Source organism: Rhinolophus sinicus, chromosome 14, assembly GCF_057876585.1.
Source record: "Rhinolophus sinicus isolate RSI-liver-muscle chromosome 14, RSI-T2T, whole genome shotgun sequence".
Taxonomy (NCBI): domain Eukaryota; kingdom Metazoa; phylum Chordata; class Mammalia; order Chiroptera; family Rhinolophidae; genus Rhinolophus; species Rhinolophus sinicus.
The window spans coordinates 11,578,919-11,605,571 of NC_142514.1; the positions used below are offsets into that span (position 1 = coordinate 11,578,919).

Genomic DNA, 26,653 nt, shown 5'->3' on the forward strand with positions numbered 1-26,653 from the left:
CTTGAGGCTGCGAGTCAACAGCTTTGAGCTCTAACTGGAGCTGCCACTGCCCTGCTGAGTGGCCTCGCACAGCTCCGTTCTCCTCTGCGCCCCTTTCTCCCCAAGCACTATACAGTGGTAGTGACATTGATCCTGCCCATCTCCCTGGGGCTGGGATGGCCCATGGTAGAGAACAGGTCCCAGAGAACTCTGAGGGGCCCCTGCTTTTCCGAGATGACAGTGTGGTGACAACCGTGACCTCCAGCTGCCCCGAGCCTGTGCACAACCCCATTCACTCATTTCTTCATTCATTCATGTGTCCAGTCAGCAAACATTTCCCAGGCAACTACCTTGTGCCAGGTGCTGGGAACAGACGTGAGTGAGACCCAGTCCTTGCAGAGACTCCCGGTCAGACATGTACAGGTGTCTGACAAGGCCCGTGAAAGCTGACCAGGTGGAGCCCTGGATGGCCTCTCGAGTCATAGCCTGCAGAGGGTCTGATACCTCTGGCTTTGCTAGGCACCCAAGCCGAGGCACCTGGGGCTGAGCTGGGGAGTGTGGTGGCCACTCTGGGGGAGGTGCCTCCCTCCTGGGGCCATGGTGAGTAGAGGGACTCCTTCCTCCAGGGGACTAAGGCTTTGCTGGGTGGGCCACCGGCCTCTGTGGCTACACATTGATGCTCTGAGAAGATCTCACTCCACCTCCAGGGCATGTGGGTTGAGGGAAGAGCTGGGTGCTTGCCCAGGGGGACCCAGGCCCGTGTTCTGGGCACTCACGTTCCTTGCCCCCCTCACCGCAGGTCCGGCCGCCCCATCAGCTTCATGGTGGTCTTCATCACCCCCAACCCCCTGAGCAAGATCTCCTGGGTCAACAGGCTGCACTTGGCCAAGATCGGACTGCGTGAGTAAAACCCCGAGGAGAGCACTTCAGGGGGCAGGGGTGGCAGAGGGAAGGTTTGGGGGGTGTATGTGTGTGGGACGTCCAGGCTCATGGCAGGCTCCTGAGTTGGGGGTAGATGGTGCAGTGGAGAGACAACTGGAGCCGAGGTTCTGAGTCCCGAGACTCTGCTTAATGACCTTGGACACGTCACTTCCCCTCTCTGAGCCTCAGTTTCCCCATCTGTAAAATAATGGGAGTTGACAGAAGGTAAATTAGTGGTTGCCAGGGACCTGTAGGGAGGGGGGAATGGAGCGGGACTACTAAAGATTTCTTTCTTTCTTTTCTTTTTGTGTGTGAGTGATAAAAACATTCTCAAATTAAATAGTAGTAATGGTTGCCCAACTCTGAATATACTAGAAACTAGTGAAGTGTACACTTTGAAAGGTGGTAGCTGAATTATATATCTCAATAAAGCTGTTACCGAGAGGCGAAGCAGATTAGACTAAACTGACTTTCAACGAAGGACCTCTATGAATGATTCTTTTTTCCCGTGTACCCCCTAATAATAATATAGACAATAATGGGCATCTATATTTACAGAGCGCTTCCTGTATACAAGCATGTTTCTAAGCATTTTACGCACCTTTCATTTCACATTCATAGTAACACTAAGAGGTAGGTATGTTGTGAATCCCGTCTTATGCTTGAGGGTTCTATGGCCCAGAGAGGTGCAGTGACTTGCCTGAGTTCACACAGCAGGAACGGGCTGACACTGGGCAGTTGTCCCCAGAGCCCACTCTCAATCCCTATTCATTCTGCCTCCTCAAGTTGGTGAGTTTCTGTCTGCCAAACCACATTCATTAAGTTATAATTACTTTATTTGAGCTTTTTGTGAATTGATGAAAAGTCCAGGGCCTTGCCAGTCAGAGCTATTGTTCCCTGTGCTGTATCGGAATTCCCTTTTGCTGGTTCCAGCCAATAGCATTGATCTTTTTGTTTTGTTTTATTTTTCATTTTTGTTTCCGCCGTGATCTTTTTATAGATAAGTATATATTTCCAATAGGTTCTGAAACATTTCCAGAAAGAAGTCAGGACTTTCATCAATGGCTTTCATCAATTACAAAACTATTTATTGAGTCTCTACAGTAATTTTCGGCAAGGGGAAAAGAGCACTGACAAAAACAGAAAGATCGCTGCTATCAGGGAGCTTACAGGGGAGGGGTAGGCAAATATTACACGAGGAGCAAATCAACAAGGAGGGACGTGCTGTGGAGGGGATAGAGCTGGGAGATAAGCTTGCACTGAGCCTGGGGGTCAGAACTGCTGTCAGGGAGGGCCTCTGAGAAGGCGAATCTGAAGCTGTGCAGAGATCTAGGCAGAGTGATCCAAGCTTCCAAACAGCAAGTGCAAAGGCCCTGAGGTGGCCAGAGCTCGTGAATGGGGCAAGTGGCGGTGGGGGGCCAGGTTTTCCAGAAAGCCAGGGTGCGAGGTATGGAACTTATTCTGAATGTGATGGGGAGCTATTTGTTGTAGCACTGAGAGCCTGACAGCGTCGTGTCCGAGTTCTGTTCAAGTGGGTCATTCTGCCTGCTGTGCACAGATGGCAGGTGGAAGTCGGGGAGGGAATGGCGAGGAGGTTGTGGCTTTGGAAGAGCCCGGATCAGAGGCTTCTGCTTAGCCAGTCCCTTCTTGGATCTGGTGCTGACATTGCACACGCCTCTCCTGGATGTTTCTGGGTGAGCAGGAGGCCTGAGAAGGGTGGAGGAAAGATTTTCAGCTGCGGCTGTACCCAGCTCTGGCAGAGGACTGTGGGAATTCTGGCCCGAGCAAAGGCTGAGTAAGTTGGCTCCCCCGCTTGCTGGGCCTCAGGCCACACGCTCCCCTGTGCGGCAGTTGCTTCTTGGGCAAAGCGCCTGAGCCCGGTTAGTGCACCTGCTTTAAAGGCAGGTCCATCTCCTGTTTGAACCCCAGGTGCTTTGCTGAGTGCGGCTTTGTGTTCGAGGGAGAGGCACTGACTGATGTGAACCACTTGGGTCTCGGCGGCTCGTGAAGACGCTCAGCCGCCCTAGATCCACGCAGTTTCACTGCAGCAAAAGTTTTAATGGAACCAGAGTCATTTGAAATCTTATTTGAATGCCTGGGTTCCCCTGGGGCTTGAATAATTTGTTCTTTTTATTTTGCCAGTTTGTTTTTTTTATCTGCAGTGCCTGGTGAGGAGGGGAAAAAATAACACGAGCCTGTTAGAAATAGCATAGGTAAAAAAAATTTATTCACAAAGGAAGTTTATTCCCTTAATTTTTTTTTTCCTGTGTCTTCCTCTCTCCGTGACTACAGTGTGATGAGATCATAATCCACTGAAGATTGAGAAAGGAGAGGGCTGGACTTGGGGTGCCTGGGATCCAAGAGTGGGTGTCAGTTCTGCCCCTTGGAAGGGCGTTGGGGTGGGGTTGGGGGAGGCGCTGGGGAATCTGGGGACTCGTTCACATCCCAGCCTGGCTACACCATGCAGCGCAGACCAGGGAAAGGCAGGCTGCTTCCTGCCCCCATAACAGACTGGCGCTCCAGGGGTCCCATCCCCTGTTGTGTTTGGAACCTTAGCACTGTGTGAAGTGGAGCCAGACTGCCTGGGTTCAGTTCCTCGCTCTGCCATTTACCAGCTCTGTGATTTTGGGCATACCCTCGCACCTCTCTCTGCCAATTAGTCTTCTGTTTGTATGGGCCCCGGAAAAGGGTTGCAGGTGGAAAGCTCCAGAGAAGGAAGAGGCGAGACTGGGGGCTTCTGACCCTCTCTTCCTGTGTCCCATCCCCCCCGCAGCTCTCAAAACTCAGCATCCCTGGCCCACATGGCCCTGGAGCCCCTCCCACCATAGCCTCCTGTTCCTACCTCCCCAGAAGACCTGGGCCTCGCAGGCTGCGGGCTGATCCTCTGCACACGGCCTGGGGGCCCTCCCTTGCTGCCTGGACTTGGTTGGGTGTCCAGCCCTTGGTCTTCACAGTAGCACCACTGCTCCTCCTTGCGATGGGTGCAGTTATGAAGCCTGAGCACGACCTGGGTGCACACCACGTGTGCGCTGGGCCTCTTCTCCTTTAACTGTCAACCATCCCTGAGGTCGGCCCTGGGACCTGCCTGAGCCCTTGGCCGGAAGCAGGGGGTCTGCCCTCCAGGACGGGGCTGGGGTGGCCTTGGGGCACGATTGGGTTTTATCCCAGCTGGCTGACCACAGCCACCTGCCTGGCCTCCCTGGATACCAGCATCTGTCTGCAGGGGAGGGGTGTTTGGAGAAGACACGTACTGAGGTCACACAGCCCTGACGTCTGTTTAGGGAGGTGTGAGAGGGGCCTCGGAGGCAGCCTCCGATTTGGGGAAGTAGCGAGGGGAAGTCGGGCTGTCCACTGGGGCAGTAGTGACAGAAGCACGGCACTGGGACTGAGCACAGGAGGAGTTTGGGAGGCAGGTCGGGGCTGGAGAAGCAGAGCAGGTCAGCTGGTGGTGGGGGGGCGGCCCCAGGGGCAGCGCCTGCAAGCGTAGCAATAGGCAATACTCTTAACCTCAAGGACAATGGACATAATAGTACCATTTCTTGAGGGCCTGGGATGTGCCAGCATTATATCTGTTCTTTCAATGGCTTACAACAACTCCAAATGGTTGGAATTATTCCCCCATTTCTCAGATGAGGCAACAGGCCCAGAGAGGTTATGTGTCCAGCTCAGTGTTATGCTGAGGATGTGCCAGGACCCCTCTGGCAGAGCCAGCCCCCCGCAGACGGCAGGGGTGTTCTGCGGGCTTGGAGATGGGGGAGCAGAAAGGGAGGTTGTCCCCAGCCTGAGCTGCTCCTGCTGCTCTCGTGTTCAGTGGGCGCTGCAGAGCCAGGCACTAAATAAGCCCCCACTTAATGTCAATTGGAAATCACAGCTTTGCCGTCGGTGCCAGTTCTTAATGTCACTTATCCCAAGTGGGCCTTCAATTTTCAGCAGCAACAGCCTTCTAATTTGGTCTCCGCCGCTCTGGTTTTGTGACGGGGACAATGTCAGTGGCAGATGGGAAGCAAGAACTCCATTTTCTTTTAACGTTCCCAGGCGCAGGCAGGGAAGGCACCATCTGGAAGGAGAAGGTCAGATCATTAAAAAATATATACATACTAATAAATTGCCAGGACTTGATGGGCCGTGGGTGCTTGGGGTCGGGGGAGAGGAGAGGAGCTCAGGGCGACGTGGTGATGGAGGTGGGGTGGGGGTTATGTTCACCGACTGAGTTCCAGGGGGCCACCTGGTGAGGAATGGGGTTTGGGTGCTGTGCTCAGCTCCCGTCTGGTAGAGGTGAGGGTCTGCGTGACTGCAGGCAGACCTTGAGAGCAGGGGCACGCTCAAATCTTGCCCATCTTTATTCACTGCCCAGGGGCCGTGATGTGAGCACCTACCACTGAGATGGGTGCAGCTCCACAGGCGGGCGGGCTGTATTGGTGATCACCGCGCGGCAGGCGCTGTGCGAAGTGACCCCATGGCTTAGTTCCTTGGCACCTGGGCCCTGCCTTTGACGTCCCCCAGTGTCCATTTTCCCAGGGTAGAATGGGCATGGAAACACTGACCTCCGCTGGTGGCCGTAAGGATGAAATGGGACAGTATCAGGACAGAGCTTTGTAAGCAGTGACACGTGGCACACACAGTCATTCCGTTCTGGTGGTGCCTGTCCTCTGCCATAGTCATCCTTTCCTTGATGGCCTCTCCTCCTCGGTGGTGGGAGCCAGTTTGGATGTGATTCCGTCTCCAGGGCCTAGTGGGGTGGAGGGCCCGTTTTGGGGGTGAGCTCACCGTCCAGCGACTCTACTCTTTGAGGGTCGGGTGCGCCGATGTGCCTGGTGCTCAGGCTGGCGTTGGGGACAGGCGTTGGAGCCCCGGCTGGAACAGGTTGTCCACGCAGTAATGCCTGACATTTGCCAACGTCTTTAACTTCTCAAAGAACATTCACACCTGCCACCTCAGTCCAGCAACTCTTGCCATGGCTGACACTCAGGTGCCACCTTTCTCTGGAGGCAATGGCATTTTTAAAAAAAAGCCACCTTATTAAGGTATGATTGACATACAAAAAGCTGTCCATATTTAAGGCATACAACTTGATGAGTTTGGTATACACACGTGGACCCATCATCCCGGTCTATGCCATAACAGGTTTATCCCTCCAAAAACTCCCTCCTGCCCTCCTATCTGTCTATCTGTCTGTCTATCTATCTATCTATCTATCTATCTATCTATCTATCTATCTATCTATCTATCATTCATTCATTGTGATAAGAACACAATGTAAGATCTACCCTCTCAGCAAATTTTTAAGTACGTAATATGGAATTGTTAGCTATAGGCACTATGCTATACAGATGATCTCTGGGATTTTGTCTTTTTGTGTAACCCAAACCTTGTGCACTTTATTGATTCCTCCCGTGCCCCCTGTCCCCCCAGCCCCACCCCGACAGCATTCTGCAGAGCTTGCTCTGTGCAGGGTGGGAAGGCTGCTGTCACGATAGTTCAGTCGATGGCCTCTCCTCCAAAGCTCTAGGCACAAGCACACCTGCCTTGTCATAGTCCAGTGTTGCCATGTCCAGGGGCAGTTATGCCTTTGGGTATCAGTGGGGGGCGGGTTGCTGGAACACTGCCTGGTTTAGTGCAGAGAACCCAGGCTTCGAGTCAGACAGACCTTGGTCACCTGGACAGGGCCATCGAGGAATGCATATGACCTGGTCAGCTTAATCCCTGAGTGTCAGTCTCATCGTCCATAAAGGGAAAATCATTATCTGACAGAGCTTGGTTATTGTGGAAATGAAGCCGGGGAGCATGTGCATAGCACGCAGCGTGTGCCTGATGCATGGGCACACAGTGGGTATGCTTTAGCTGCTCCGTGCCCCTACTGTTGGCATCCCAGAAAGGCAGTTGTCACAGGGAGTGTCATCATATGGAGCATAAAGGATGGGCTCCTTACTATGGACAACTCTTTGGAGAGATGCCGTTTACTCACTTGCTCACTTCTTTCGTTTCATTCTTTCAACCCCATGTTTGCTGAGCACTTACTCGGCGCAGGCAGCGTGCTGGGTGTGGTGAAGCAGGGGAAAATAAGACACCCCAGATCTTGCTGCCTTGAACTTATATTCTAGAGACATATGGGGATGGATCCTAAAGAAGAAAGTGGACACAATGATTTTAGGTTGTGGTGAAGGCTATGGGATAAATAAGACAGGATCTTTCCCTCTGAGAGAAGGGGGACACTGTCACCAGGTGTTCCGGGAGGACTTCCTGGAGGTGGCAGCATGTGAGGGAGCCCTGACCCGTATGAAGGAGCCACTGCAGAGAAGGTGGTTTAGCGGATGCTGTTGAGTGCAGTGCAGAGGTCTCCAAATGCAAGTCTAGGTTCTGGGCTTGGGCCTGGGCGTCTGTACTTGTAGCAGGTCGCGGGGGGCTTCTATGCCCAACCGGACTGGGGGCCCTGGAGATTTGGGGGTAGCTTCAGAGGAAGCAGGAGGAAGAGTCTTCCATTTCCCATCATCATCACAATCAGGTATAAAAGCAGCTTGGCTGTGTGGTCGCAATCCCAAACCATCCTGTGTGCGTGCTGGTTTCCGACCGTCTCCCGCCTCTAGGAGGTGAGGGCAAGGCCGCAGGGCCGGGACTGGGTGCAGCATCTTAACGCTTTTTAAAACCGTTATCCATCTATGATGTCACTGGATCCTCACAACAAACACAGGATGAAGGCATGTTTATCGTCTGTTTCACAGGTGAAGACATTGAGGCTCAGAGAGTTGGGATGATTTCAGGAGGTTGCTCAGTGAAAGGCAGGTCAAACCATAGGTGTCCTGACTCTTTGCTGGAGACCCACAGCCATGACCGAGGAGCGAGGTCCGATTTCACCTCGGATGGGCAGGAGTGGTGCTGGGGGTGGGGCCAGTGGCTGGGTCAGTCTAGGCCACCGTGCCGGCCGGACCTCTGTGGCCTGCAGTGGCTCCCTGGGCTTCCAGGCCTGCTCACCTCCCACCTGGTGCTCGGGCTCTACCAGCGTGACCCACACACTTCTTCTTGCTGTAGGGGAGGAGAACCAGCCGGGCTGGCTATGTCCGGATGAGGACAAGAAGAGCAAAGCCCCATTCTGGTGCCCGATCCTGGCCTGCTGCATCCCCGCCTTCTCCTCCCGGGGCCTCAGCCTGCAGGTGAGTGCAGTGGGTCTAGCTGAGTCTACTGTGGAGGTGGCTGTGGTTCTCCTTCTCCTGGGAGAAGCAGAGTTTGCAGGCCATGCCCGTAGCAGGAGCGGCCCAGGTTCCAGATCCAGGTTCTCAACTTCCTGATGGAGTTGGTCAAGCCTTTTTGTTGCTCTAGGAGTCAGCTTTCTCACCCCAAAAGGGGGAGTAGATGCCCTCTGTGGGTCAAGTGAATGGAAAATTCCATTATTTTGAGCTAACAAATAGCAATGACCTCATCAGTGGATGGCATGATTCCAGCCCAAAAGGTAGGCCAGAAATATGCCCAAGTGGCTGTGCCAGACTCTGTGGGCTGGACCCTTTGTGGGTGGGAGCCAGGCAGAAGCCGGCTTTGGTGTGGGTGGGGGGAAAAGACAGGGACACACTCTATAACCATCATGCCTCGCGTTTGTCAAGCACCTACTGTGCTCCCCCACTGCTCTGCCGCCACTTTCTTGTTTTCATATTGATAGAAACCCTATAAGTAGACGTTTCTAGATCTATTTTACAGGTAGGGACCTCATAAGGCTCAGACAGATGACGTGACTTTCTAAAAACAACACAGCCAGTAAGGATGGTTCCAGGAATTGTCACCTTGCTCTGCCCGGTTCCAGCACCTGTGGTCTTAACCGCCACTGGTCATCTGTCCCTGATATCCTGGCCAAGTTCACTTCTTTACCTGGAACAACTCTCCCTGGAGCATCTCCTCCCAAGGAGATGAGGCCGTCTGAGCTTTAGGGCAAGGAGAGGCCCAGATAAATAAGCCCCAAGAAGCAAGATGATTGGGCTGTAACCCAATACCCTTGAGATGTTGTTCATCCATTAATTCATTCATTTGTCTGTTGTGCATGTAATTTTTGAGCACCTACTGTGTGCCAGACCCTGTGCTAGAACTGAGAATCTAGCGGTGACCAAACATACAACATACCCTCCTGTAGCTTTCAATCTAGAGGGGAGAGACAGGCAAGACCCTGGCAAGCCAAAAGAAATAAAAAAGAGTGACGTGTTATAAAGAAAATAAATGAGATATAATAGATACAGAGGTGGGACCAACATAGTTAGGGGGTCAGAGAGGGCCTCTTGGAGGAGCTGGCATTTAGACTGAGACCCGAATGGTAAGAAGGATGCAGCAACAACAGCCACATAACTTAAAATTTCTTTAACCTTGACAATATGGCGGCAGGCCCTTCCACGAGGCATCTGTGCACAAAGCTCTGTTCTAGTTACTTCTCAGTGGTTAACTCCAATCCTCTCAGTGCCCTCGGATGGGGGGCTGCGAGTCCTTGAAACTAAGAGAAGGGATTCGGGAGCAATAATTTGCCCACGTCACCCATCACTTGGGAAGGAGAGTTTTCTAGACTCTTGCCTGCGCCTGCTCCTTTCCCTCTCTCACGGGGACTTGGCTGGTGTGTGCCCTGGTGTGGGTCCCCCCCACCAGATATTTCCAGGAGTGGTCAGGGTACTGTTCACTTCTGTAGGGCTGGGGAAGCCCAACCATCGTGGGGCTTCAGTCCTTACTTATTGATGAATAGGCAGCCTGCTGAGTCTTGCAAGGTACTGGTGGGCCTTGGGCTGGGGGCTGTGGAGTGGGATTGTCCAGAGCTCACTCTGCCTGTGACTTGCCTAGCCTTCAGGCATCCTGCGGAGAAGGCTGACCAGGCAGACTTTTGGGGTGGGAAATGGTCTGCGTCTCCCCTCAGGACTCAGGTGGTGCCCTGACAGGTGGTGGAGTCACACACAGGCTGCTACCTCCAAGGCAGAAGAAGCCCCCACCCAAGTGTGGAGCCTCGTACCCGGGGGACCAGAGCCCCAGAAGCTCCTCATTTGGAGCTCTCAGGGCCGGGGCAGCACCCTCAGCCTCTTCCAAGCCCTCTGCCCCCCACCTCCTGTGGAGCCCCCAGTGAGAGCTAAGGGAACTATGAGTGAACCTGGGGCCATGTGCCTGTAGAGCTCCTGAGGGATATCCTGGGGCCTGCATATCCCCGTCTTCTGGGTCCTAAGACATCACCCGCTGCCTGCGCCCGCCTCCCAGCCAAGATCAGACAGAGGTGGCTCATCAGCTCCTCGCTGGCAGCAGCTGAACTAGGGCCTTGAGTGCCAGCGCTTTGTCCAATTACCGCAGTAACGGATGTGAGGTGTTGGCTGCAGCCCGGGCCTCCCTCCCTGCCCAACGCCTCTCCCCAGGCCCAGGGGCCCAGGACTCTGGCTCTCCGCTGGCCTCATGGGAGCTGGCGACTGATTGAGTCTGACCTCTAGGAAAGCTTACTGGCCCCAGCCCCTGTCCCAGTGTGGCCATGATCAGCACCTTGTACTTCCAGCTGGGTGAGGGTGTGTGTTGGGTTCTTTCCCTCAAGGAAACAAGGACTCCGGGGGGCTGATGGAAGGAGCATTTTTCTTCTCAGTGCTGATGAGCGGCTGGTGCCCAGGCTGGGCTTCGGGCTGGGCCTTCTGACTCAAGGGAATTGGTCTGGAGAGGGAGAGAGCATGGACCCTGCCCTGCGTTCGAATCCCCACTTTGCACATCCCAGCTGTGATATCAGGAATGCTACTTCAGCTCTCGCTGTCCCAGCTGTGTCTTTAGTGCGTACACTGGGGCAGCCATAGTGCCTCCCTGACTAGGTTATACCGAGGATTAAAAGACACGATTAATGTGAAATGCGCCTGCCGCATGGCGTGCGCTCAGAGTTCGAGAAATGAAAGCAAACGTCTGATGACATTTTGGTGCCCAGGGAAGAAGAGCCACTGGTGTCTTTTTGGGGAGATTGTGAAGGCCTGACTACTGAGGTATCGGGAGATTCTTCGTGGACCTCCAGTTCCATCTGAACTGGAGGCCTATCCGTGGAGGGCAGGGGGAGGCCCCAGCATTAACTCAAACCCCTGTGGGCTGAGGTCCAACCTAGAGGCCTGCCTGGGGCCGGGACTTGGGGAAGGGGCAGGGGTACTGCCCGCTCTGAGGAGACCTGGGGTGTGGGCTGTAGCCCAGGCCCTCAGAGGGTCTGCAGCCAGGCTTCCTTAGGCCTCAGTGCACTAGCCGAACGGCCTGCTTCCTGACCGTCACCCTCTATTAGCTGGAATTACTTGTTATTTGTGGGATCCTTGTCTTCTGACTGTTACAGTTGCTCCTCTGTAATAGCTCCTCACTCATAGTATTGTTATGCCAATTAAGTGAGTTACTTCAGGTAAAGTGCTAGAACATTGCACAGGAAGTCCTTGGTAAGCAATGGCTGCTGCCGGGTGTCCAGCCCTGTGCCAAGTGCTTTACGTTCACCCTTTCCAGTCGCCATGACCATGAGAACTGTTTTCCGGCAGCAGCCGAGCTGGGCGTGGAGCCTTTTGCCAGCTCATGCTGCTCCCCTCTGCACTGCATGAGCCCCTGGTTTGGGGGAGTCGGCTTTCTGGCACAGACAGGACTTCTGGGTCTGGGAGCCATTTGAGTTTTTGCCATCCTCTTGGACCTGGGCTCTGTTGACTCATCTGACATCTGGAGTTGCCATGGGGACGCCTGAGCTGGGGTTGTGGTTGCCACCTCCCCACCTGAGAGGACAGGAGCGGCAACCTGCAGAAAGGGCTGGCCACCTAGCTGGATGTGGCCAAGAAGTGGAAAGATGGGGAACAGGGGCCTAAGGGGCCCAGGAGGCCGGGCAGCCAGCCGGGCAGAAGTGGGGCCCTGGAATGCCGAGGCCCCCAACATGGCCTTTGAGTAGAAGTCAACCAGAAAGGGCACTGGGCTGGGAGTTAAAACTGAATTCCAACCCTGACTGCCACTAACTTGCTGTGTGACCTTGAGCCAGTCATATCCCCCTCCCCCATTCCTTGAACCTCAAGTTTGCTGACTCTTAAAATGAGGGTCTGGATAAGGTGACCTCTTTGGGCCCCTTCACCTATGATCATTAGAAATTTTGTTAGAATATTCTAACAGGGCTGGTGCCAGCCTGGGCCTTCCGCACCAGCAGAGGGCAGCACCTGCCTGGCAAAGCGTCCAGTGGTGGCCGCATTCCTCAGACGGGCACCTTCAGGCTCTCCCCACTGCACCGCTTCCCCTTCCATCTGCCCGGGGAATCCAGCAAGGCCATCGAAAGGGCCAGGCCATCTCTTTGCATTGCTCTTCTGGCCAGAGAGACAGATTGGCAGGATCTCGCTCCGGAAACAGGCTCCAGAGAGCCCCCTGGTGTTGCAGGAGGAGCAAAGAACTGGCAGCTCTGTGTGAGAGCCCGTTACAGATGGAGCCCCTGCCCCCTGTGGGCAGCCTGCACAAGCCACCCAGCCCTCTATCCTGGTGTGCCCGTCTGCAGAGTGGTTCTAATGATCTGGGGGTCCCCCCTCCATTGTGCTGCTCTGGAGGCATGCAGGAAGGCCAACCAAGGAGGCGGGTGCAGCCAGGCCTGTCACTCGCCTTCCCTGTGGCCTCAGACAACCCTGGGTCCTCTGTAGACCTTGTTCTCCCCATCTATAAAATTAAGAAGAGGGGGTGTGGGGTAGGGCATTACTGGTTATCAACAAATCTTAAATGGAAGCAGCTCAGTTTGAAAAATCCTCGGGAAGCCCTGAGTGTCACTCAGGTCCCTTCTAGCCAGAAGGTTCTAGAAGAGTGATTGTCAAATGTGAGTTCAAATACAAGTGCATGGGAACTGCCTGGAGGGCCTATAAAACCTGTCACTTCTCCTACCACACCCTCAGGGATTCTCATTTGGGCCTGAATGGGACCCAGGCAGCTCCAGGTTTGATGACACCCCGTTCCCCTCCTCCCCCAGGTGATTCAGACAAAGGTTCTGCTGCCACATGTTGGCATCTCAGGCCCCTTGACCCTTAACCCTGTATGCGTCATCTCTATCTCTGCAGCTTGGGGCCCTGGTCCACAGTCCCGTCAGCTGTCCCCTGCTGGGCTTCTCGGCAGTCAGCACCTCCCTTCCACAGGGCTACCTCTGGGTGAGTAACCCCCGTGCCCAGCCAGGAATTCTGGCCTCAGGACGGGAGCAGGGAGGGTGGCACCCGGGACGGGGATGCTGGAGAAAGCCACTGACCCCCAGGTGCACTTCGCCTGGCAAGGTGTTCTTAGGAACCTCTGTCTCGGGCTCTGAGCTCAGAGTTGGCAGGTGTAGCCTCACAAGGGACAACAGAACACTGGGGGACAAATAAGTGAGCATGACTCTTGAAAATGGCCATAGTGCTATGAGGGAAATGAATGGCAGCTGTGCAGAGTACCTGGGTGGCAGGGTCCTCACCGCAGGGTCAGGAAGCAGCGCTGGTTACTGCCAATTTCTCACAGAGATCCCAGCCCAGCTTTCTGAGGTCAGGGTTCCTGGCAAACTCCCCTTGATTCAAATAGGTGACACCCCCAAGCTCCTTGATGTTCGAGCCTCACCAGCCCTCTGGCCACCCTCTAACTCCTCCTGCGCTCCTGTCTCCAGGCACTCAGCAGGAAAACTCTGGCTTATCCTTCAGAGTCCAGCCCATATGTCCCTTCTGAGGGGGATTTGTTCTTCACTGTTTCTCCAATATCTAACATGTGGTGTATTCATCCATCTGTCCATCCATCCCTCCATCCGCCCATCCCTCCATCCCTCCATCCCTCCATCCCTCCATCCTTCCATCCCTCCATCCATTCAGCAAGTATATATTAAGTGCCTACTATGTGCTAGACAGAGGTAAAACAGTGAACAAGGCACAGAGACATTTTAAAGGAGCAGAGTATATGTTTATTATTTGTCGGTTGAAATTCACCCTAATGACAAGGAAATAGAAAGCTGACTGGGTATTTACTCCACCTTAGCTCCTTACCTGCTTTCCTTTGGGCCCTGAAACAAACTTGCTGCCATGGCAGCTGGGGACAGGTGACCTTCAGTGACAGCATGCTAAGTGTGTGCAGGAGGGGGTATGCTCCCCCCAGTTATCCGTGGCAAGTAGAAGTTAGGGACAGGTCACAGGGAGGGCGGGAGCTGAGCTCCACCTTTGCGTCTGTGGTTCCTCCTGACGGCCTCTCTGGGTCTCTGCCGCAGGTCGGGGGCGGGCAGGAGGGCGCAGGGGGCCAGGTCGAGATCTTCTCCTTGAACCGGCCCTCGCCCCGCACGGTGAAGTCCTTCCCGCTGGCGGCCCCTGTGCTCTGCATGGAGTACATTCCGGAGCCGGAGGAGGGGGAGAATGGAGACAGAGATGGAGATGAGAGCCACACGGCTGCTGACCCCTCGGCTGCGGTACATCCGACCATCTGCCTGGGGCTGCAGGATGGCAGGTGAGGGGCCCGGGAAGGAGGGCTGAGAGCAGCCAGGGGCAGGGCAGGGCGGGCGGGGTGGGGGATGTCCCTCTAGCTTTCTGGGCAAGATTGTCTCCCACCAATGTTCTCCACCCCGTTTGGGAGAAGGAAGGTGGGGACCCGGGAAGCCCAGTGTGGAAGCCAAAGCATCAGGAACCGCTGACCCTTTAGCCGAGACCCTTCAGTGCAAATGGGCTCCTGCCCGGGCAGTGTGGTACCATGGGTGAGCGCTGACGTGACTGTCATTCGGAGCTGGGTTGGAATCCACCATTTCCTCGCTGCAGGTCCTCGGGCTCACCCTTAACCACCCCAAGCCTCAGTTTCTCATCTGTAAAGTGAGAATTAGACTCCCACCATGCAGGGCCACTGTGAGAGTCCAAGACGTGGGACATGTGGGCCTTCAGTTCACTCAGCTGTCGTTGCCAGTGTCCACCCGCCTGTGGCCTCAGTGCCCCTTGCATGGAGGATGAGGGTCCCGGGCATGCCCAGGTAGTGAGATCTGTGGGCATAGGGGGCTCCCCCGTAAGACATGCCCAGAGCTGCTGAGTCAGCAGACACTTCCTTGCAGTAAGGGGAGCACCCCTCCCCCCACCCCCACTAGAGTGCTAGCCTGCTGGGGGCCCATAGCCGGGTCCAGTGGTGCAGACGGAGAATGAGTTTTCATCCCGGTTAATGGGCCGGTGAAGATGGTGATGAATGAAGGCCTTGCACCTCAGTGTTTTCTGCTCCTGTCCTAGAGTGAGGGGAAGCGGGGAGAGATATTTCCTGAGCACCTACTTTGTGCTCCTCCCCCGCTCCCGCCACGGCCCGGGGCCATGAGCCTCACAGCAGCCACACTCTGAAGGGTTTCCTCTGTTTCCCACACAAGAAACTGAGGGAGGAGCAAAACGCTAACATACGTAGAACAACTTGGAGACTCCGGAGGCTCCGCCCCTCCCAGTGCCTCGGAGGAGCTCGGTGAACACCTTTTTTGTTCTTAATGAGATAAAATTCACATAACATAAAATTCACCATTTTAAAGTGTACAATTCAGTGGCTTCCAGTACATTCATGATGTGCAGCCATCACCACTGTATAGTTACTTCTAGAACATTCTCATCACCCCCCAAAAAAACCTGTACCCATTAAGCAGTCATCCCGCATTCCCCGCTCCCCCGGGAACCACGAATCTGCTCCCTGTCTCTGTGGACTGGCCCCTCTGCACATCGCACAGATGTGGAATCATACAGTATGTGGCCTCTTGTGCCTGGCCTGTCTCTCAGCCTAACGTGTCAGGGGTCGGCCACGTGGCATGTGGCAGTGCTTCATTCCTTTTTATGGCCATGAGGTAGGCGTCATGGTCCCGGTTTTGGGACAGGACTGAGGCTTAGCCGTCTCAGGTCAACCAGCTGGAAGGAGGCACAGCTGGCTTTGCTCTCAGGCCTGTGTGACCCTGAAAACCTTTCTCTCAGCACCTTTATTGTGCTACCTCTGGGGCCCCCTGAATCTTCCATGGGTACAGGGGCCGGGGAGGGTACCATCCTCAAAAGGCCAACCAGGGAGAGTTTGAGCTCTCCAAAGGTAGAGCCATGGCCTGGTCACACAGCAGGGGGCGCAGCTGAGCAGGGGGGAGTCCAGGAGGGTGTGTGGGGCAGTGGGTGGGTAGGGGGCTAAGTGACTCACTTGGGCCTCTCCCCACAGCATCCTGGTTTACAGTAGCGTGGACACGGGTACCCAGTGCCTGGCGACCTGCCGGAGCCCAGGCCTGCAGCCCGTGCTCTGCCTGCGGCACAGCCCCTTCCACCTGTTTGCCGGCCTGCAGGATGGGACCCTGGCCGCCTACCCTCGGACCAGCGGTGAGGATGGAGGTGCTGGGGACAGTGGGGGGCAGCCCTGGGCACTGACTGGGAGCCAGATCCTGTATCTGAGCGGTGGTGGGAGGCAGGCCAAGGAAGCAGCTCAGAACGAGTCAGGGCATATCACAGCTGGGGGGATTGGAGATCCCTGATCCCCACTGGGGTCCCTGCAGGAATGGGGTGCTCCCTACTGCATAGACAGCTCAGCCCATGGGCGGGAGACTAGTGGAGAAGAGCAGGGATTCTGGGCTTGCATAGACCTAGCTTCAGGTCCAGGCTCTGCCCTGATGACAGCTGTGTCCACCGGTGAGTGGCTTCTCCTCTTCACGCTTCAGTCTCCTCATATCTAAAATGAAAATAATGGTAGAACCCTCCCCTTGTGTGGTACCAGCAGGTTAAACAGTGCCATGAAGGCAACGCACAGGGCCCGGCACAGTAAGTGCCTTAGTCGAGTCAAGCATCTCAGTTGCTATCATTTTATCAAGCCACCCATGGCACGGGTTATGACGGTAGAGGGCAAGGCTAACAGTGTTTGAGCTGCCGTGTTCCAGGAACCTGGTAAAGTGCTTAATGTTTGTTCATTATCTTAATTGTCACCACAGCCCTTGAGAATTGCCTCCTCTTTATAGACCCAGTGCTGAGGTGAAGGGAGGGCATGCGACCACACAAGTGCTGTGGTCCCCTGTCCCCTGTGATTAGTTTGGCTCCCTGTTTCATGATGACAAAGGCTGGGCAGAGAGGGTAGCTGCTCCCTGGTGTCCCCCGGAGAGGGCTGATGAGTCTGAATCTCTGTCCTCCCTCCCTCTTCCCTGCATGAGCCTCTAATTGCTGCGTCATCACAGCCTGTTGCAGGGTTAGAAACGGGTATTTGTAATGAGCTATTTTTTATTTTTTTTTGCCACTTGGCACTGTGTTGGTATTTTTAATTAGCTTTTGATAAGGCATTTATAGTTTTTAATTAAAGGGGGAAGAGGGAGGGAAAAAATTCCTCTCACTGTCAGAGCGTGCGTGCATGTGAATGTAAATAGGGGCTCAGATCTTCAGAGATTAGACAAGGGGTTCCAGAGGGACCTCCACCCTCTGGCCCCCACTGAATACTGTGAGCCCTGCCTTGTCCCACCGAGGCCCTCCGGGTCCCCAGTTTGGGCTGCCTTTGGCCCTTCCCCTCTGGGTTCCCATTCACTTTGGGTGCCCAGGCTGGGAGGAGGACAGGGGATGTATGAGTTAGCTGGGACTGCCCTAACGAAGGAACACAAACTGAGTGGTTGAAACAACATAAATTCATCGTCTCACGATCCTGGAGGATAGAAATCCAAGATCAGGGTGTCATCAGGGCCACGTGCCCTTGGCAGGCACCAGGGAAGGACCTGTTTCAGGCCTGTCCCCCAGCTTCTGCCTTGGCTTGTGGCAGCATGACTCGAATTTTCACGTGGCGTTCTTCTTGTGAGTGTGTCTGTGTCCACATTTCCCTGTTTTATAATAACACCAGTCCTACTGGATTAGGGGACCTATCCTACTGCAGTGTGACCTCACCTTAACTAATTCCATCTGCAACATCCCTGTTTCCAAATAAGGTCACATGCTGAGGTTCTGGGGGTTAAGACTTCAACAGATGAATTTTTAGGGGACGCAATTCAACCTATAAGGGGTTTGGGGTCTAACCACTGGCTCTGAGCCTGGGGTTGGAGTCTGGTAGTTTGTCAGAACCAGAAGGATCAGTGGGAGCCATTGAACTCCACACCCTCATTTTCCAGGTGGGAAGGGACTCCCCAAAGTCTCGGGTGAGCTGAGACCTGAACCCAAATATCTTCTTTCCAGGTCTAGAGTCCTCTCCGGGCATAAGGGGGTTTTGGCTTCTCTGGCCTGGAGGAGAAGGTTGAGAGTTTCCATCAGCTTTCCCACCTTACACATTTATCCACCAAGTATTTACTGAGCACCTACTATGTGCCATGGGTTCGGTGGCAAGCAAAATAGATATGATCCTGCCCCTTGCAGAGTTTATAGAGGGAGACAGAATTAGTCAAGTGAACAAGCAGGGAACTTATGATTAGACATTGTGCTGAGGGTCCTAAGGTAGGGAACAGGGTGTCAGGTGAGAGCCCGACCCTTCTGGGCATGGGGTGGGCTGACTGGCCCAGGAGCGGGAGGATCCTGAAGTGAGTCCTGAAGAATATGTGTCCAGGCAAGTGAAGAGTTGGGGGAATGGTGTTCTTGGCAGAGGGACCAGAGGTGTTCTTGGCAAAGGCCTGGAGGCAGGAGAGGGGTTGGTCTGGTGGGGAACCCAGAGAGGAGGCCGTCTTGCTGGGCAGTAGGCAGAGGGGGGAGTGGCACGAGGCAAGGTCTGGGAGCAGACGCTGGGTCCTGTGGACCCTGGGTTTGTCTCAGTTGATGGGAAGTAGAGGGACATGAGGGCAGTGGCAGAGCTCTGTGCCCTCCGAGGCTGGTGGACAGGCGTGGAGGCAAGGAGACTGGCTGGGAGCAGAGTCTGGGTCACTCTCTCCTCGCGAGCCTACCCTCTGTGCCTTTCGTTTGGCTTTGGCCAGGGAGGCCTCTGGGAGAGGCCTTACCTGGTGCCTCCTCCTCCTGTGGTGTCGTCCAGAGGTGGCCAGGGCGGGAAGGGAGGCTCTCAGGACCGGTCGCACAGTGTGGGGTGGGGGGGATTCCTTTCCATCTCCTTTCACCGGGGCTGTGTGTGTCTGGGCCTAGAATCATCAGCCTGGCCTGTGACCCAGCTGTGGGACCTCCTCCAGACTCACCAAGGCCTTGGCTACCCTTCAGATACCCCCCACCTCAACCCCAGAGCCAGACCGCAGAGCCCGAGCCCTGAGCCTGCGGAACCCACCTCTGGTGCCCCCTGGTGGCCTGGAGGGTCTGGGGATTGAAAAATCCAGACCCTTGTCCCGGGCTCCCAGTGGATATTGGATATTTGTCAGTATTTATAGTGACAGGTTACCATCTTGCCTGGGTTTGGCTCAGACCACGACTGGATAAAACTGGCATTCCTAACCCACGCTTTGGCTCATTGCAAGAGGGCAGGACCAGAAATATTAAGTAAAACAGACAGAAACCAAGCTGGGAACCTGGGATTGGCCTGAATCCTGGAGGTCCTGTGGAACCAGCAGCTGAGAGGTGACTGAGGAACCCAAGGTCATCAGGTCACTTGGCATCCCCGGCTGTCAGAGCCAGAGGGGACTTGGAGTCCAACCTCCAGCTGACAGATGAGGAAACCAAGGCCACGAACTGTGTGGCTGTGGGAGTCAGTCTGCCCCCAGGAGCCTCTGCTTACCTGCATTCATTCATTCATTCATTCATTCATTCACTCACTCACTCACTCACTCAGCAAATATGTATCCAGTGCCCATGAGGTACCAGACACTGAGCAGGACCCGGGGACCCAGAGAGGAGCCAGGCGGCCGCTGTCTCTGCCAGTCCTGTGTTGGAGCAGAGCTACCTGGATCCCCTCCATCTCCCCCATCTCTGAGCAGGCACAGAAGCTTGACCAGGTCTGGGTGTGGGTGTGGGAATGTCCCTGGTTACATGCTGGGGATGTGGGCCAGGGTCCCTCCCTGGAGGAGCCAGCTGTTGGAACTGTGAGGGGGTGGGCTGGGGGGTAGTCAGGCTGCCTGGGGTTGAGACCCAGCTGTGAGACTGGGCTTATTGTTCACCTCTTAGAGCCTCAGTGTCCTCACCTGTAAAATGGGATGAAGACAGCCCCACTGCACAGAGTGGTTGTGAAGGCCAGGTGTGATCAGTCACACAGGTGCCCCGGACGGACCCTGGAATGTAGACTTGTGTTTGTTGCCTCCCATCTAAATGGTTGTCGCCGGTGCCATTACTGACTGGGCACGGGCTGCTCTTTGGGCCTCTCTCGGTCTTTATGACTTTCACTCGGTGTTCTGCCTTCTGGCTCCAGCTGGATCTGGACCCCGAGGGAGACCGGCTGGGCTTTCTCCCCTGCAGGCTGGGGGAGGAGGGGTTCCAGACTCTCGAAGGTGCCTTTGCTGAGACAGGGCTTTCACCTCCCTTGTCTGACAGTGTGAGAGCTGGTGCCGGGCCCAGATGAATGGGCGGTCACGCAGGTGTGTGTGTGTGGTGTGTGTGTGTAGTGTATGTGTGTATGTGGTGTGTGTGTGTGTGTGCTATGTGTGTGTGTGGTATGTGTGTGTGGTGTGTGTGTGGTATGTGTGTGTGTGTGCGTATGCCTGGAATATATACGTGTGTATCTGAAGCCGCTGGAGGGCAAGGAGTAAGATGGAGGGGTAGACCCCCGCCACCAGGCTGCCGGGGAGCCAGCCCCGTCCAGAGCTCATAGAGATTGCACTTAAAATTTTAGAATTGCAGCCCGATAGACTAGGAAGAACCTTAGATGTTAGAGTTCTGTCCCGTTGGGGTGCAGATGGGAAAACTGAGTCCCAGCAAGGGGAAGCCTCTTGTTCCGGGTCCCTGTGATTGAGGACTCCTGCCCAGTGCCCTTTTTGATATAATAATATCGGCATTAAATTTAATCACAGTTTATCGTTCTGTCTTGGAGGCAAGACTTCTTAGAGGGTCCCTGGAGCTGCCTAGCAAGTGGAGGGGTGGTCAGTGCACACGTGACCCTCAGGGGTATCAGACTCCAGCCCCATCCTAGGCATCTATGGCCATGCTGTCCCAGGAAAGTGCAAGATAGAAGTTCCAAGGGTTCTGGTGGCCACCACTGCTGTGTGCATGGTACTGAGCCCCCATTTCTGAGTTTTCGGGGTGTGGTCCCACCCAGGGAGCAGTCTAGCTGCTCCCTGCCTTAGCCTTAGAGGTGGGAGCGCCAGCTTCAGGCTACAAGCACTACTCATCTTGGCCACTGGGGGGAGCCCATAGCCTTGCATTTTTGCAGCTCTGGTGTTCTGGTGAGGTTTGGTGACCCCGCGGCCCTGGTGGAGGCCTGGCTGCCTAATGGTCACTCGCCCATTCCTGATCTCTAGTTACGGCCCCAGAGCCCTTCAGAAACTCATGGAACCTGAGAGGGCAGCAGGGGTTAGGGAAGGAGGCTAGGACCAGAGTCAGCTGAGTTTAAATCCTTCTTGGCCCGTCACCCGTTGGGTGGCTTTGTACAAGTTCTCAGCTCTCTGGGTCGCCGTTGTCTCATTAGTCCAGTGGAGTCAACACCTTCCTCCACAGACTGTTGTGTTGTGGCAAATGAAGCAAACAGTAAGAGCTAATGGGCGCCGGGTGTTTCCTAGCTGTGTGATTTGGGCAGGTTATTTAAACTCTCTGTGTCGCCATTTCCACATTTGTAAAACAGGAATCAGAATAGAACGCACAGGCTGGGAGTTAAGGAAATAATTCACGTAAAGAGTGCCTGACATGCAGATACATAGCGGTGCGGAGCAACAGCTGTCAACACTCCTTACTGTATGGCAATCCCGTGCTGAATGTTCTACGCATGTCATTTGATCCTGGCAGCATCCTGTGAGATGTACACACGGTCATCATGCCCATTTTACAGATGAGGAAACTGAGGCACAGAGAAGTGAAGTCACCCGTCTTAGGTCATGAAGAAGTTGAGAGGCCACAGCCAGGATCCTGGCCCAGCCTGCTTCCCGTGTGCTCACGTGCACAGCCTGGAAAGAGTTGCTTGTGTGCTCGGGTGGGTGGGACGTCCCTATTCCCCAACTCTTAGCTGAGCTGGGAGTCTGCCAACTTTAAGTAGGACAGAAGGGCGAGGGAAGAACCTGTTTTAAAGGTAGGGGAGGGGAGGGAGATCAGGGAAAGCCTGGGGGTGTGGTGGTGATGGGAAACTGGTCTGTCCTTCTCTTATCACACCCACCCACCCCAGGCAGTGGCTTCCACTATACACCCTGGTGGCCCTTCCAGCTGTGCAGACAGCTGTGCTCCATCATGCCAGCTGCAGCTGGCTCATAGGGAGAGTCTGTGAGGGGGCTGCCCGCCTTCCAGGGACTCGGTGGAGGCAGTGTAGGGGAGGCCAGGCCCTGGCAAGCCAGCAGCAGGCCCTGTCCTGCCTCCTAGGCCCAGCATGGATGCCTTGCTTTCCGGTGTGTGGCCTCTACTTTCTCCTCCACCCTTCTTTAACCCGCCCGGCACCCTGGGAAGGCAGGGTAGCCATGGGGGTTCTGTGTGACTTGAGAGGAAAACCAACCTCAATGAACACTGCTCACATACCAGGGAAAATTCTTGGCTGGTTCTTGGGCGAGGCGAGCATCCCTGGGGTGGGCAGGGAGAGGCTGTTCAGTCCCTTGCTTTGCTCCATCTTCAGAGGTGGAGGACTGGGGACTGATTTCCTCTTGGGACTTCCTCCTTCCACACCTGGGTGGTGGCGTCTCTGGGGAAGAAGGTTATCAGAGATCTGGGTAAAGGTGACAGAGTGCCTTGAAGTAGGACAGCAGATCTGTGAGAAGGCAAGTGTGTGGAATGAATGAACAGGAGAGAGAAGGAAAGAGGAAGGGAAGAGAAGGGTGGAGGGAAGGAGAGTTGGCGGGGGTGGGGGGGGAGTGGCCTGGAGGAGGGGCGGGCATAAATGAAGTCAGCTGGAAACAGGGGCCATTCTGCTGGGAGGAGGGTGAGGGGCCACAGAAATGGGCCAGAGGGTCTTGTGGAGCCAGGCTGGGCACACCTCTGCGGGCTGTGGTTCCTAAGGCTTGAGGAGCCCTGGGCCCTGACCTGCTTCCTTCCTTTCCCTCCAGGAGACGTTCCCTGGGACCTGGAAAGCCCTCCCGTGTGCCTAACAGTGGGGCCAGGGCCCATCCGCACCCTGCTGAGCCTGGAGGACGCTGTGTGGGCTAGCTGTGGGCCCCAGGTCACTGTCTTGGATGCCACCAGCTTGCAGACTCAGGTACTGGCCTTTCCTTGTGGCTTGTGGCCCCTGGCTCATGAGGCCATCTGCCGGGCACACGCTTGCTGACACTTCTTACCCTCTCCCTGGCACTGCTCTCTGCCCCTTTCTGTGTCTTGGGGATCAACCAGAGTTTGTTAGGAAGCAGAGGGGACCATGGTCCCTGCGGGGCCCTGCCTTCTGCCCCCACACATGTCCCCAGGGCTGCCGTGAGGGGAAGGGTCTTGACTGCATCCTGAGTTGTGTCTGTTGCTGCCAGTGGAGGTGGAGCTGGGGTCCCTGTCCTCGCACTGGCACCCAAGACTCAGCTGTGCCGAGGAGATGGCCATGGGGACACAGCCATTCTGGAGTCAGGGCTCTTTAAACAGTGTGGAGGTGAGGCTGCTGGGTGCTGCCTCACCCCAGGGCGAGCACTGCCCATGCCTTGACCCAGGAATGAGGGCCTGGTCCCAGGGGCTTGCTCCTGGCTCAGCCCAGGCCCACGCCTATCGCAGACCAACAACATGGCCCGCCCTGCCTCCCTTCATCTGTGAAATGGGATGATGATAGCACGTGTTGAACTACCTGGAGGAGTGAATGAGAATGTTTATGTAATGAGAAGGTTTCATGCAGTGCCTGCCTCAAAGTAAGTGTTTGGAGAACCTCAGTTATCGCTGTCATTTGCCTGACATACATTCTTGTTGCCGTGTATGCGGTTTATTTGGAAAATCAAGCTGCTTCCTTAGTCGGTGTCGGTGGGTGGGGGGGCGTGTGTCAGCATCACATTCCTGCCGACTGCTGTGCTAGAAGTGGGAGACAGATGGACGAAGGGGAGGCCGGGCCCGGGCCGGGCCAGGCACTGCCCACCTCCCATCCGACTCTGTCCCTCGCCAGCCGCAGTGCGGTGCTGCCCAGGCACCGCACCTCAGCTCTGGCCTGACTGTCCCTAGGGCCGAGCGGCCTCCCAACTTCAGCACGAGGTCGTGATGATTTAAGATTAGTTCTGGACCAGCTGCTCTTACAAAGGGGATCGATACTGCCTTTCACCTGCTTTGCACATCTCGGAGGGTGTCAGGACAGCTCTGGGTGGGTGGAGGCGGGGGGAGGGACGGGTGGTGGGGGGTCTCCACAGTGGGGCCAGAGGGAGCATGCACCCGGTCTGCAGCCAGGAAAATTGAAAAGTTTGTGCGGGCAGCTTGCCTTCAGTGTACACAATCCTTGGGCACAGTAACGATGCGATCGCCATGCATATTTAATAAAGCTGCGCTCCGCTGCTGCTCGGAATAGAGAGGAAGCTGCCCACCCTAGCGCCCGGGCTCTGGAAACAGCTTGGTCTGGCTGCTGCTAAGGACCGCCGACCTGCATGGCCACTCCACACTCGTCCCATCTGGGTGTCCTGCACGGCCAGCTGGGCCTGGAGGATCGGCCTGGAGAAGGGGCTGCTGCCAGGGTGCTGTGGTCATGCACCCGTGCCTGGGGCTCAGCACCTGCAGGGAAGGGCACGCGTGCAATCTCTGCAGCAGAATGCCTCACTTCAGAGGGAGGACGTAGCTCATTAGCCGACCCCCCATGAAACACCCTCTGGGGACTTGAGATACATAGAGCGGCTCAGTACTCTGAGCGGACAGGATGGTATTGTTGGCTGAGGGTGTCGCTAGCATGTCTTGGCCCAAAAGCGCAGACCTAAGTGGTTAATCTAGCGATTGTATTAACTCTGAGGAGATTTTTCTGATTTTTCCCACCCCCAGGAAGTAATAATATAACATATATTGAGTGTGGACCAGGTACGGGTTTCAAGTACCTTGCATGAACTAACTCATTTAATCCTCAAACCACTCTCTGAGATAGGTGCTATTATTATTCCCACTTTACAGATGTGGACACAGGCACAGAGAGGTTAAGTGGCTTGCCCAAGGTCACACAGCTAGAAAGAGGCTGAGTTGGGAACTGAGCACAGGCATCAGACACCTGACTGCCCTTAACCTTTGTGCCAGCGTCAGTGCAGGCAGAAGGCTCAGTCTCCTTTGGGCTGCATTGTCCCCTGCAGTTTCTGTCTTGTCACACATAACCCTTGGGAACCCTCATTTGTTTACACACCTGCTTTTTCCACCAACACGTCTTCCGGGCCTAGGATTGGGCCCTGTTCACGTCGTTTTCCCCAGTGTCTTTCTAGCACACGTAGCTCACGTGGCAGGTACACTGAGTAAAGGGTCTTAGTGGACGGACAGGTGGTGTCCTGCTTTCCAGGCCCTCGTATGGGGAGGGGGCTGGAGGGATGAACAAGAGTAAGACCTGATCTCAGAAGCTTGGGGGCGCAGAGTCCATTGTGGGAGCAGTGTCCGTGTCAGCTGGTGTGAGGAGACCTGGGGCAGGAGGGGGCAAGCCCAGGCTCGGTGGGAACCCAGGGGTGGCACGCTAGGTGCCGACCCAGGTGGAGGAGGGACAGGAGCAGGGGAGGGCCGTGGAGGGCAGGATCCCTGAGCGAGGCTGGCACCGATGGGTGAGGGAAGAGAGGAGGTGGGGAGGATGCTCTGGGCAAAGGAAGCACCACAGCGGAAGCCCCGTGAGCCGGGCCCGGCCAGAGAGAACCCGGTGTGTGTGGGATGCTGGATGGTGTGGGCATGGCTCCCTGGGGGGCAGGGGGGGCCCAGCTGGGCCCATCCTGGGCTCCTCCATGAGGCCCACTTGGCCCATGCTGGCCGCCCTGACCTTGCTGAGTCTGTCCCCCCAGGAGCCAGTGCCTGCAGTCTGTTTCTGGGTTTGACGCTTGCCCACCAACTGCTTGTTCAGCTCCTTGATCCCAGCGGAAGCAGCAGCGAGGCTGTTAAATAATAATGTAGCTCGCCAGGGCCTGTGTCAACACCACATCCTCTGTGTTCATTATCTCGATCGCCACCTTCAAAGTCTAATCCAGTCGTCTGGAGTTCATTTTAACCGATTGCTGGAGGGGAAAACCGGCTGTGGAATGATTGTTGCATCTTAATTTAAAAAAAAAAAAAAAAACTTATTGGGGACAGGCTGACAGGAGGCCTGTGGCCTACGGGGTGTACTCTGCCAAGTGGGGGCGGTCTGCGTGCCTGGCAAGGCTGCTCCCTGACTCGGCGCGGGCTGGGGTCTTCATCACCCCCGCTCGTGGCAGGGATGGAGGTGGAGGCTGGGCTGGGCTGTGAGTGTGCTTTATGTGACCGGGGCCTCATGTCGCTGCAGAGCCATCAGCTGAGCCTTGCAGAGGAGGAAGTGAAGCAGAAGTCAGGCCTTGGACTCGTGGTCTGTGGCGTCCGCTCCCCAGCCGTGCTGGCCCCTCTGTTGGGCTCTGAACATGTCAAAGTCCTTCCTCCCCCGCTGGCCTTTGCCTCTGTTGTTCCCTCTTCCCCTGCCGGGACCACCAGTCCCACAGATTCCCCTGGGCAGCTCCTTTTCATCACGCAGGTCTCAGCTCAGCTGCCACCTCCTCAGTGGGCCCTGCCCTGATGACTCCAGCAGAGTCACTTTTGCCCCTAGTCATAGTCTTGACACTTCACCTGTTGTGTCATCAGACCATTGGGTGTGGCCTGAAATGACCTCCTTGACCGTTGTCCATTGGCACCCAACTGGCCTGTGAGCCGATGAAAAAAGGGCCTGGTCTCTTTCGTTAGCTGGTGTGTCCCAGGGCGCAGCTCCGCCTCTTGGCTGGCGTTGCTGGGAGAAT

At 55.5% G+C, this 26,653-nt stretch overlaps 1 protein-coding gene across 8 annotated transcripts in view; it reads left to right on the forward strand.

Annotated features, from left to right (window-relative positions):
* The window catches only part of ARHGEF10L (Rho guanine nucleotide exchange factor 10 like), a 149,357-nt gene that overhangs the window by 99,724 nt on the left and 22,980 nt on the right, over positions 1–26,653 (forward strand). For all 8 annotated transcript variants that reach the window (XM_088790236.1, XM_088790235.1, XM_088790237.1 and 5 more), the window contains 6 exons: positions 779–879; positions 7,927–8,048; positions 12,915–13,001; positions 14,072–14,304; positions 16,006–16,160; positions 22,838–22,986. In XM_088790236.1, coding sequence (XP_088646362.1) covers positions 779–879; positions 7,927–8,048; positions 12,915–13,001; positions 14,072–14,304; positions 16,006–16,160; positions 22,838–22,986 — 847 coding nt within the window. The remainder of the gene's footprint in view (positions 1–778; positions 880–7,926; positions 8,049–12,914; positions 13,002–14,071; positions 14,305–16,005; positions 16,161–22,837; positions 22,987–26,653) is intronic.